Here is a 12,164-nt window from a genome sequence, read left to right as displayed (position 1 = left end):
AATTAGACAAGTATTTATCTGAAGTAAGAATTTTTTTTCTTTCAGAAAGAAGATAAGAACAAGAGGCTCACCACGGTGGTGCCGGCGACGAGATCGGTGCGGGCGATCGACGGCGGTAAAGACGGGGACGGGACGTGACGGACCGCTAAACCTAGACAAATCTCGGGGAAAATGGAGCTCGGATGTTGAGTTTCGAGAGGAGAAAGATTAACTAGTGTGGCTCGGACATTTCATCGAACACCTCATGTGCATAGGAGGTGAGCTAGAGCACCCAAATGCCCTCCCCTTGCCGGCCAAAAAAACAAAGCACTATGGAGTGCTCTGCTGTGGCGATGGGGTATGTATAGGAAACTCATTTGCCCCGGTTCATGGTAGAAACCGGGACTAAAGCCCGGTAATCTGTCCCCGTGGCTGTTGTGGGCCAGGAGCGAGGACCATTGGTCCCAGCTCGTGCCTAGAACCGGGTCAAATGGGTCTAGACGAACCGGGACCAATGCCCACGAGGCCCCGGCCGGCCCCCTGGGCTCATGAACCGGGACTAATGCCCCCCATGGGTCCTGGTTCATGAAAAACCGGGACTAATGGGCTGGCCAGGCCCGAACTGAAGCCCTATTTTCTACTAGTGTAACAATCAAAAAATGTTTGGAAGACCGAGGAGTGTTTGCAATGTGACCGCAACAAAGGTCCTGTTGCAAACCTTAGAATGCAACATGTGTCATATTGTAAACGATAGGTTGCATTTCAGCCGACGCGGCTCATATCTCGGATTGCTATTGGGCATGAGATCCAACAGCTTTTGAGGCGGCCGAACCAATTCGCGTATTATCTGGTCGAGGTGTAGCGCGTGTCATATTCTAAGTGTACATATATGAAACAAATACTGACATACGGAACAAATACTAATTTATTGCAAAACAAATCGGCTCAAAAAATTTGTTAACATATTTGATCATAATATTTTCTCGCAAAAAAAACATGATAGTTTCTTTTTTGACATGAAAACATGACAAACTTAACAATGGCTAATTATGTGTGACGTAGGTAGCAGAGGCTGACAGTGGCTGGTGGCTAGTGTGCAAACAGCAGGCGCCCACCAAAAAGAAATAGCGAGAGTCCGGGACGGATAATGCTAGAGCTACATGCTTGTTTTACAGGGTTTATCGTACAGGCTGATGTGGAGCAAACTGATTAGCTTAGGATTAGCAGCAGGACCACACCCCCGAAATCGGGGGGGGGGGGGGGGGGGAGCGAATTAGCGAGAGGGGGTCCGTAACAGGCGTGTAAAACACCTGTACATATAAGATTATTGGTCCGGAACCATAGCCCACACAGGGACACGTGGTTCGCTCGCAAGGCGACTTAGGCGACGCGCAGTTTCAGCCGGCTGATTACAAACGATTTCCTAATCTTTTTGCCCAAATCCTGGGCGGGCGATGGCCCAGGTCTGCCCCAACAAAGCTCCGCTCCCGTGTGTGTGTGTATATATGATGTATTTTCCTATATATATAATTAATATAGCCTAAGAAAAAAAATAATATAATTAATGTATTCTAAGGATATACATTGGTTACAATTAATGTATTCTAAGTAATCATATATATTGGTAGAGATATCTCTTGGATGTGGGGGATGCTACCCTAAATTAATTTTCTCCTCTCTCTCTCTCTGCTTCTTTCTCTCACACACACTCTCTCTCATGTGTGTGTCTATATATATGGAAACAATGTGTAGATAAAGCAAGCACATTGTAGTGTACTTCGATCAGAAAACATACATACACACTCCCCAAGGAAGAATTTGCAATTTCAATTGCATCATCTTGATGGACAAGCACACCGGCCTTGCTAATGCATCAACACTGCTCTCGCTGCTGCTTCTGATGTACTTTTCTATCCATGTACATTGTAAGTCACGTCCTGAGTCACTACTAGTATTTCCTCTTCTCGCCATAACGAAATCTTTAGCTAATATTATAATCGCATCAAAATGATAGAAATAAAAACGAGTTTAACCCTCGTCTCTGCAAACTAGTATGCCCTACTCTGTGCATATTTGTCTTTACAAATAATGCTAGCTTGTTCTCTAGTTGATCATGCACTACCACATAGGTTGTATGTGGTTTATTCATGTTCCCATTTATATACACGCCTTGCTAGATACTCCCTCCGTCCGAAAAATACTTGTCATCAAAATGGATAAAATGGTTGTATTTAAAACTAAAATACGTCTAGATACATCCCCTTTTAATCATTTTGATGACAAGTATTTCCAGACGGAGGAAGTACATAATCGTCATTCAATTTGGTAACCAACGGAGACTCGTGGATATTAACGGTTGATATATTTTTTGTCCCATAGGCCGAATCATGGATGACCAAGTCAACAAGAAGATTAATTTACCACATGGACTGTGCGTGCATAAGAGTGGTCTAGACTGCTGTTTACTAAACGACTTCTGCTATATTTCATTGGACCAATGCATGGATGCGTGCAAAAAAAGTACATATTCTTCTCCAGGCGCATCGGCGACGCCGGCCCATCCTCCTTTGCCATCCCATACATCCTGATCAGTTTTATCGTGCTCCAAGTGATCATGCTAATGCGCCAGCTGATGCGCAATTTCAAAATAAAGAACAATGTTGTGATTTTTTCCACCGATGAAGCTCAACCGCTCATCGTAATCATCATATATATTGTGTTGGTTTTGTTGGAGTCGTTTTCACCGGAACCAGTAAATCGTCTTTGAAAAAAAAAGATGATGATAGAACTGCTTATTAATGACAATCATAAATAATCTATATGCAATAGTTTTAATTTTGTTTTCAGAGGCATTATCAGTTTCGAGAGGCCAGGGCGCAAAAACTGTATATTATGTATGCTATGCGTATAATGTATGTATGTAGTAGTACTCCCTCCGTTTTTTTAGTTCGCATATAAGATTTGTCTAAACTCAAACATAGTAAATTTTGACTAAGGTTATAGGAAAAAAATGTCAACATTCACAACATAAAATTGATTCTATTAGATGCATCATTGAATCAACTTTCATATTGTACTCCATCCGTTCCTAAATGTAAGTCTTTGTAGAGATTCCACTATAAACCACATACAGATGTATATAGATGCATTTTAAGTTTAGATTCATTCATTTTGCTTCGTATGTAGTCCACCTAGTGCAATCTCTACAAAGACTTATATTTAGGAACGGAGGAAGTATATCTCATGCATTGTGGATGTTGATAATTTTGTATATAAATCTGGTTAAACTTTATGAAGTTTGATTTGAAACAAATCTTATGTGCAAAGTAAAAAGAAACGGAGGGAGTGCTGTCATGGACAGTAGATGTGCCCAGAAATGGGCCTTATTCGCTATGGTCAACAGCCCAAACCCAACCCGATTTTCTCGCAGCCCGTCGATCCCTGTCTGCCCCCTTTTGCCTGAATGAAAAAAAAAACAGTCAACGGAAGGTCCTCCCACCGCCAAATCCGCGGAACACGCCGTGCCCCGCGCCGGCGGCGCCGTTTTCCCCGCCGACTTCCACCTCCGCCCCCGCCCTCGCCCCTCGCAATGCCTCCTCGCCGAGACCACGTAGGCCGCCTCTCGACCCTTCTCCTCTCCGGCTCCCCGAATCCTAACCTCGTCGGCGTCTCTCCTCGCAGGGCAAGCAGGCGCAGGAGACGGCCGCTCCCACCCCCGCCCCCTCGTCCACGGCCGCCGGGGGCATCGAGGAGAAGATGGAACCTGCGTCCCCCAGCACGGACACCGCAGGGGTCGCGGCCGAGCAGGGCGGCGCCGGCGACGAGCTCTCCGCTCTGTTCAAGGAGTTCTCGCTAGACAGCAGCAGCACCTTCGCCGAGGCGCGGATCCGGGCCACCTTCTACCCCAAGTTCGAGAACGAGGAATCCGACCAGGAGGTGCGTGTTCATGGTCGTTTGCTGCTAGCAGTTCCACAGTTTCCGTTAGTCAGTACAGTACTACTTTGACGACCCAACTTTAATTAATTACATTAGTTAGTGCTTATGGGACTGCCCGCCTTGATGCTCCTGCTACACTTCAACTGGGCTCATCTGTGGTTGATATGCTGTGTGCTTGTTTTTAAGTTGGTTTGGAAAAATTAACTTGTGACAGTTCTACTATTACTGTGTTTGGTAAATCTGATCAATAGATAAATTCTGTTTTCCAGCGATTGTCCTCGTATGATTTGGAATGCTAAAAGAGTAACGGGGGCCTAGTTTCTAACTTTTTTAAATCAGTAAGTATTGCTCACTTTTCTAGGTTTCCATCGCTATGTGGCGATGTGAGTTCTGTTTCTGAATCATCCATGCAGTCCACTGTATTTTCAGTCACTGGATGGTTGAACCTGCTGTCTGTAATCTGCATTCCCCCCCCCCCCCCCCCCCCCCCTGTCTCTTCCTTTACAGTAAGTCTTAACATAGTTGTAGATAGAGACCTTGATGGGTTCGATCAATACAATCATATTCATTGTTCTTAATGAACATATATTAATGAACTGACTATACAGTACATATTTTAGTAACAGCGGGTTCTCGCTCATTTGGGGTCCTAAATGGGATATTAACTATCATCTGTGTGATTGCAGTCAAGAACCCGGATGATTGAGATGGTGTCACAAGGATTAGCTACCATGGAGGTATATCTAATTCGTCATTTTCCCACTTCTAGTTAACTGTTCTAAAGAGCTTATACTGATTGGTTGATGTGTTTACCCCGCTGCCTAAAAAGAAGTGTTTATCCTGCTTAAGATATTTTGTTTTCTTCAGGTTACGCTCAAGCATTCAGGGTCTTTGTTCATGTATGCTGGTAACCGTGGTGGTGCATATGCCAAGAACAGCTTTGGAAATATGTACGTTCTGCTCTTTTCTCAGCATTTTATTTCTTGAGCTATCTGTGTTTTGACTGAAGGCAAATTCTGCTTATAGCTACACTGCTGTGGGCGTTTTTGTTTTGGGTCGCTTGTTTCGTGAAGCTTGGGGGAGAGAAGCTCCTAAAATGCAAGCGGAATTCAATGATTGTCTCGAGGTATTCCACATCCAATGCAGCTTTTGTCAAGAATTTCATGTGTTGACTTTTGTTTTCCATGTTCATGTGTCTGTTAGCCTTTCACTACTTGTTACACGCCAATTCTTTAGCATACAGTATGAATGCAACTAGGGGAAACATATTGTTCTTATATATATTTTTGCACTTATATTTTAGTCTGAAAGTCTCTTTAATTTGCATATTTCTTAATTAGTACAAACTCACATAAGCAAATATAAAATCTAAAGCCTAGCAATTAAATTACAAAATGATTTGATGCTTAGTTGACTGTTGGAGCTAGTTTGTTGGAATTAAGCACAATCAAGCATATGCTTACTTTATGCTTTGTGCCTTCTGTTGTCAGCAGTTCCATTAAGATTTCTTATTTTGCCTCTGTTTTGTGCTTCTAGAAAAACCGAATAAGCATTTCAATGGAACTTGTCACGGCTGTATTAGGAGACCATGGGCAAAGGCCTAAGGATGATTATGGTATGCCTATTTTTCTCTTGACTAAATAGTGCTCAGTGTATACTTTGTTTGTCATCGTTAGTTCATTCTGATATTGTATTCAGGCTATAAATGCTGCATTATTCTTTCATTTTCCTTCTGAACTATGAAGTCACTTGCTGCATTTGTTTCAGTTCATCAATTTCCACATTATCAATTCTATTTTGGTTTTGTAGCTGTGATTACAGCTGTGACAGAATTGGGTCATGGCAAGCCTCAATTCTATTCTACTCCAAAGTTGATTGAATTTTGTCGGAAATGGCGCCTACCAACAAACCATGTCTGGCTATTCTCCACGAGGTGCTCATCTGATAACTTCATGTGGAAAGTTTTCTGTCCAGAGTGTTTGGCTGACTTGTCTAAATGGGACTATAAGAAAGGGTGAAAGACTTTAATAATGATACCTCATGTAGTTGCACCAGCAGACCTCCTAACCACTTTTTGATTTTGGCATCTCATGTTTTGCAATCGAGCAGTGTTTTGAAAACAAATGCAGTGTTATTATGTTTCCACAGTAAGTGTTGCTTGAATACAATGATCAGCCAATGTTACTGACTCTTGTTTCGTTCTCGTGTGTATCATCAACTACTCTTTACATGGATGTGCATCCTTTGAATTATAGCCTATTGGAGTTCTCCAGTGCACTTTCTATATTGCATTATTGCTAGAAATTGTTTAACAGCTAGGTTTTTTTGTGTCTATGTCACTGTGCAGATATTTTCATGCCATTCATCTGTTTGATGTCATGCAAGTATCGCTCTCAGATGAACGTACATATGCATTTGGCGCTGGGGCCGCTCATAACATCATTGTGCTTTCTGTTTACATCTCCATTAGGAAATCCGCCACTTCATTCTTTGCTGCCTACGATGCTTTGTGTGAAGAGGGGACTGCCACATCCGTTTGCAAAGTCCTTGGTGAAATAGCTGATATATCTGTGCGAGGTGACTATCTTGAAATTTTTTTTTTGCCTGACACTCTTTATCTTTTACTGCTGCTCTAAACTGAACTGCATATTTTCCTCTCTCCCCACCATCGAAGTACTGACTATCTGCTCTAGGGTCAAAGGATCATGTAATCGTGCAAGGTGAGATACTTGAAGGTCTGGTTGCCCGTATTGTCAGTCGCGAAAGTTCAGTTCAAATGGAAGTTTTGAGGAACTTTCAACAACCTTCATTAGACGGAGGTAAGACGCTATAATGAAGTTGTCTTGTTGTTTGAGTGAATATATGAGTTGATTAAGAAGGTTTCAGTTTATTTATAAATGACCTTGGCCACGCTTTCATCTCCATTTTAAGTTTCTTTAAATTTTTGAAGTTACCTACTCCCTTCGATCCAAATTAATTGTTGCAGCTCTAGTACAACTTTAGTAATAAAATTTCCTCTCATCTGAGAAAACGAGGCAACCTTTTTTGTTTTTATATTATACCATATGGTAGTGCTATTCCTGTTAGTCACTAGCCTGCTTCTGACTCTGAGCATGGTAAACTTTGCGACATTGATGCATATAGTCAATACATATTTGACCTGATGGTCCGATATAGATACGGATATTCACCATTTTCCAAAAAAGTGCCCACACAACTATATGTATTTTAACTATTTTTAATCATTAACAATTGATATATCATGGTTGGAACTGTAGATCACAGAGGTTGATCACACTTGACCAATTCTGCATAAGCTAATACAAAAGAAGTGATTCCGGCAAACATGAAAGTATGGAGTATGAACTTATGTTCAGCCGGTGGTTTTAAGCTCAGCCTATCATAGGTGGTTCAAGCTCAAACTAACACAAAAGAGTAAACATTAACTCCTGGAAATGGGTGTCACAGATCTGGGAACCTTAATATCAGTACACTATGCTTCTATCCTAACAAAGATTTTCTGATGCATTTAAACATGTTCTGAGATTGTTTGATGGTTCTGAGCTGTGAAGTTGTGAACACTTTATATGTTCCATTGATTCAGATAGGTGCTATTATATGCAGGCGACTCTGATTTAGGACTAAGTTTACGAGAAATATACGCTGCTAATAGGTCGGATGAGAAGCAGGTAATATTTAATGTTGTGAAGTGGCATTCTCATCTCCTTCATGATTTGTCTTAACTTTTGTATTGGTTCTACCTTTCTGTAACTTCTACTTTTACATGACAGCAAATTAAAGCACTTCTTGAAAATGCTGGGTCATCATTGTGTTCAGACCACTGCGATTGGTTTGGAAACAGTGGTCTTGACGCTCAATCTCGAAATGCTGATAGATCAGTTGTCACTCATTTTTTGCAAGCACATCCCATGGACTATGCAACAAAGAAATTACAGGTTAGCAGATGTTATTGGCTCTTGTCCAACAATAGATACTTCTTGACTGTAATAGATATACTTCAATTTTAAATTCATGATAACTGCAATGTCAGTAAGTCAATAGCTTGTTGTTCTGGACTGTTACAGGAGATGATCCGTCTCATGAAGAAGAGAAATCTCCCTGCAGCTTTCAAATGTTACTGGAATTACCAAAAAATTGATTCTCTTTCAAATGATAACTTGTATTACAAGATGGTTATCCATGTCCACAAGGATTCTGCTTTTAGACGTTATCAACAAGAGATGAGGTAACATTTTCCCATCGTTTATCTCTCATCTCCCTTTGCCATTTATGATTAAATACACATACTAACTATTTGCTCTGCTTCCCTAGAAAATAAGTTCCTGGCTACCATGGTCATTTTCCTATACTATTAATGGCTTCTTAGTTCCCACGCCCACCTTGTAATATGAAATAGAGAAAGTGTCTCATTAGCTCTCTTTTAGATATTTATTAGCTCTAACGAATCCTGCATTTTTCTTTGTAGGAAAAATCAAGAGTTGTGGCCACTGTACAGAGGTAAGATGAACCTTTTGTTCCAAGAAACTCTCACCTCTTTTGACAACTAATTCCCAGCTCTTGCAATTAATACCTGTCCTGACGCATCTTTGGCTGACTTATGTTTCATGGTTAGGTTTCTTTGTTGATGTAAACCTGTTCAAGGCTGCTGAACTTTCCGAAGACAGCAACACTTTACCAGAAAATACCAATGGTGCTTCGAATTCAAGATCGTCAACTAAGGATGGTCTGGTTGAGGAGGATTCAAATTTGATGGTTAAACTAAAATTCCTGACCTATAAGGTACTTTGCCATTGTTTTCAGCTTCGTTTGGCACTTTGCTCGTTGGTCACTTGTTGAGATATGAATACTATGCTGCATGGGGGACCTTACTTTTCTTAATTAGATTTTCTATTCTTGTGCATGGGGGAGGCCTACAACTGTAACTTGGCTGAATATATGTATCTTCTAACACCTTTCTTATATTTCTACCTGACAGATAAGGACGTTTTTAATTCGAAATGGCCTGTCCACCCTCTTCAAAGAAGGCACATCTGCTTACAGAACTTACTACCTGAGGTATGTTGTGTAGGCCAATCTTACCTAATTTTCAAGCTTCAGCTTTCTTCCGCTGCTCCTCTACTATACATGGCCACACAGATGTCTTTGAAATGCAAGGAAATTTCCTTGGGCAAGTGAGCAAGTCGTGGTTTCATGCTTGAAGACTCTAGATATGTGCGATTGATGTAGCCGAGTTGTCGATTGTGACTCCGCTGCTTTTGTATTGAATGCACAAAAAGCGCTTCCCCTGATATTAACGTCGCCGAATGTGTTTATAGGCAAATGGAGATCTGGGGAACATCACCAAGTAAGCAAAAAGAGCTTGCCAAAATGTTGGACGAATGGTACATTGCTAATCTCCCTCCCTCTCTCCATAGCATATGTATCCTTACAAATGTTTTTGTTAATTCAATCGGTTTACCTGTTGGCAGGGCTGTGTACATCAGACGGGAGTGTGGGGACGCGCAACCGTCATCCTCGACATATCTTACTGAAGCTGAACCTTTCCTCGAACAGTACGCGAAGCGCAGCCCCGCAAACCGGGCTTTGGTAGGGGCTGCCGGTGGCTTGGTTCAAACAGAAGATGCCCTGCCCATACTCGATGCACGGAGAGGCAAAGAAGGTGACCTTAATAAGCCAGAACGTGGGACAGCTCCTTGTTAGCACTGACCAGGGACAAGCTCGAGAGTCTAAACACAGTTGGTGAGGTAGCACCAAGCTCACCGAGTAGCGCGGCCAGTATAAAATGTGAGCTTCAGGTGCGAAAAATAGAAGAAAGAAACCTGGGCCATCGGATGGGAGATGAGTGGCAGCACAGATTCTGGTAGAGGGATCTGCTCCCACTTCATGAAACACAACCCTACTAATAGATGGCTACTCCCTCCGTTCCCAAATATTTGTATTTCTAGAGATTTCAACAAGTGACTACATACGGAGCGAAATGAGTGAATTACACTCTAAAGTAAGTCTACATACATCTGTATGTTGTGTCCATTTGAAATGCCTAGAAAGACAAATATTTGGGAACGGAGGGAGTATAAAACATGACTTTTGCGGTAACGGCACCTCTAAGTCTCATCTGTTTCAAATCTAAGAAAGAATGTCAAAAAGAAAAAAAATCTGTTTCCAAATCTGCACAATGTTGATGTCAACCCCTTCAAGAATATTACAGGAGAAAGTCAAGACATCCCCTTCAAGCACGACGAAATATACTACTCCCTCTGGTCCATTTGCACTAAATTAGTGACAACTTAATATGGATCGGGTGGGAGTACATACATTGCCACAAAAAAAAATATTACTACACGTCAAATTGGACCATCATAAACAGAACACAAAAGAAGAGATAAGGATGAAGTGAATCTGAACATCAAAGGCAAAAACTACAGTAGCCCAGACTCAGTAAATACCTTCTGAACTTGCAAAGATACTTGACTGTTTTGTAGCTTGATCTTCATAACCAAGTAACACAGTGATCGGTGATGATAAAAGTAAAACATAATGACCATATGTCTGGATAAATAGGGAAGACTCCAGCAGTTAAACATGAAAAAAGCTACCATTCCCTTTATACAAACTGTGCTGCATTAAAATTAAATATCAACATCAAGCTTATTGGACAATACTTACTCACATCTGAATCAGCCGGTGAAAACGGATTTCAACAAGGTAATCCATTTTCTGGTCCACTCCGATACACATGCATGCATATCAGGTGATACACAACATGAGATGATCATTTTTAAGACTGACTATTAAATACGAAATGATCACTGCACAACAGGCATTGCTATTAAAAATTGCATTAGCACAACTTATTGATGGTACATGACATAATACGATTAAGTCGAGCTTCATGTGCAGCGAGAGATGGCACCAAACAAATACAATTCATTTGAGCACACACATGTCTATGTAGGTGTACGCTCGACAAAGGAATTAAAATTATCTTGCTGAAAATTGAGTTTTTCATGGATGCAGGATTTTTTTTGGGTTCTTTATTAATGTAGCAACAGTCTATAAACATCACCAGCCATCCAAAACATTCTAAATCACATTTTGTATCGAAAATAAAAGAATAACTTTCCTTAGCACTATACTACCTTCAATCTCTTTTTTTATTGGCGGAAGTACCTTCAACTCACCCTCAGGTCAAACAGAAATTTCTCTTGCGCAAACATCACGATCTAAGAACCATCTTCCTTGTTAAGAAGCCATCAACCTACTGAAGGGTGACCACCACATAGCCTGGAGGCTGTAGCACGACGTGCCGACGTGGCCTGCAGTTCAATGTTCGATTGAGCACAACACGCTGGAGGAGGCAGGCAATAGCTGAGCAGCAGGAGCCTGAAGTGAAGTATCAGATGTAGAAACTGAATTTGTATTTGTGAAGAATCTAGAACTCAGATTTAAATGAGTGTAAATCAAGGTTCTCAATTTAAGATTCTTGTCAAATTGTGAGGACAATACTCACTGACCATCTGGGCTAGCTGATGTTCTTCAGTTGTGCACCTGAGGGTAGTGTGGTATTTTTTTTTAACACAAGGTAGTGAGGAATTTAAACTCTCTCTTTTCAGCCAATATAAAGGGGGAAACGCTTGCCACTGGCTGGCCGGCCGAATCTTGGACCGGATGCGCGCAAGCCATCAGATGAGAGGACATCGCACGGCCACGCACGCGCACTGGGCCCCTCCAACCTTATCTTCTTCTCCATCGTTTTTCTTCCACCCTAAACCCTCTGGTTCTCTCTCTGTATCTATCGCATATGACCTTCTAAGCACGGCTGCACCACCGAGCTCACCGTCGTCGACAGCTCCACCACCGCTGAGGCAAGCCCCTTCCCAATGCGCCGGAAAAAAAGAGACCACTGCTGTTGACACGGGCTGCGCGGGTGCGGACCCGGCGGTCTGTCCTTTGCAAGCTCCAAACCACTACGCTAGAAGTTGGACGTGCCCACGCTGGCTTCAAGGGGACGACGCGCCGTGCTGGGACCCAGCAGCGGAAGATTTTGCTGGAAGCTCCTCATCGGCGACGAGTTGTGACAGGGAGCACACATGGATGCTACAACCGGCGACCACGGGTGCTGGAACCGGCGAAGTCGGTTCCTGGAAACGGCGACCACATTTGCTACCACTGGTGTCGCAAGCGCCACCAGATGCTGCAACCAGCCGCCGCAATTCCTGGGACCGGTG

General features: G+C 42.2%; 1 protein-coding gene and 1 long non-coding RNA gene across 3 annotated transcripts; both read left to right on the top strand.

Moving 5' to 3' along the window:
• Positions 1–1,664: 1,664 nt before the first annotated feature.
• On the top strand, positions 1,665–2,651 carry LOC123133408 (uncharacterized). Its single transcript, XR_006465245.1, has 2 exons — positions 1,665–1,904; positions 2,359–2,651. It is a non-coding gene; the product is annotated as an uncharacterized lncRNA (long non-coding RNA).
• A 769-nt stretch (positions 2,652–3,420) lies between these two features.
• On the top strand, positions 3,421–10,032 carry LOC123135688 (tRNA ligase 1). 2 transcript variants are annotated; one of them, XM_044554864.1, is made up of 17 exons: positions 3,421–3,589; positions 3,661–3,915; positions 4,602–4,652; positions 4,783–4,865; positions 4,942–5,041; positions 5,452–5,530; positions 5,725–5,848; positions 6,386–6,492; positions 6,609–6,734; positions 7,540–7,604; positions 7,707–7,871; positions 8,001–8,161; positions 8,402–8,433; positions 8,549–8,715; positions 8,912–8,991; positions 9,252–9,317; positions 9,405–10,032. In XM_044554864.1, exons 1-17 carry the CDS (start codon positions 3,443–3,445, stop codon positions 9,634–9,636), a joined length of 2,040 nt encoding a protein of 679 aa, XP_044410799.1. In that variant the 5' UTR covers positions 3,421–3,442; the 3' UTR covers positions 9,637–10,032. The 2 variants fall into 2 exon arrangements, with proteins under 2 accessions (XP_044410799.1, XP_044410798.1); XM_044554863.1 differs by having other exon boundaries at positions 6,263–6,492.
• Positions 10,033–12,164: the final 2,132 nt, after the last annotated feature.

The sequence above is a fragment of the Triticum aestivum genome, chromosome 6B (assembly GCF_018294505.1).
Source record: "Triticum aestivum cultivar Chinese Spring chromosome 6B, IWGSC CS RefSeq v2.1, whole genome shotgun sequence".
In the NCBI taxonomy this organism is placed as follows: Eukaryota; Viridiplantae; Streptophyta; class Magnoliopsida; order Poales; family Poaceae; genus Triticum; species Triticum aestivum.
This window is presented reverse-complemented; position numbering and strand designations above follow the sequence as displayed.

What these genes read in the sequence shown, in the direction of transcription:
- LOC123135688 (XM_044554863.1), top strand. Translation starts at nt 3,443, where the DNA reads ATGAAAAAAAAAACAGTCAACGGAAGGTCCTCCCACCGCCAAATCCGC. An exon ending in TGCCTCCTCGCCGAGACCAC is followed by an intron (nt 3,590 to 3,660) that starts GTAGGCCGCCTC and finishes CTCTCCTCGCAG; the next exon opens with GGCAAGCAGGCGCAGGAGAC. An exon ending in AGCTGATATATCTGTGCGAG is followed by an intron (nt 6,493 to 6,608) that starts GTGACTATCTTG and finishes TATCTGCTCTAG; the next exon opens with GGTCAAAGGATCATGTAATC.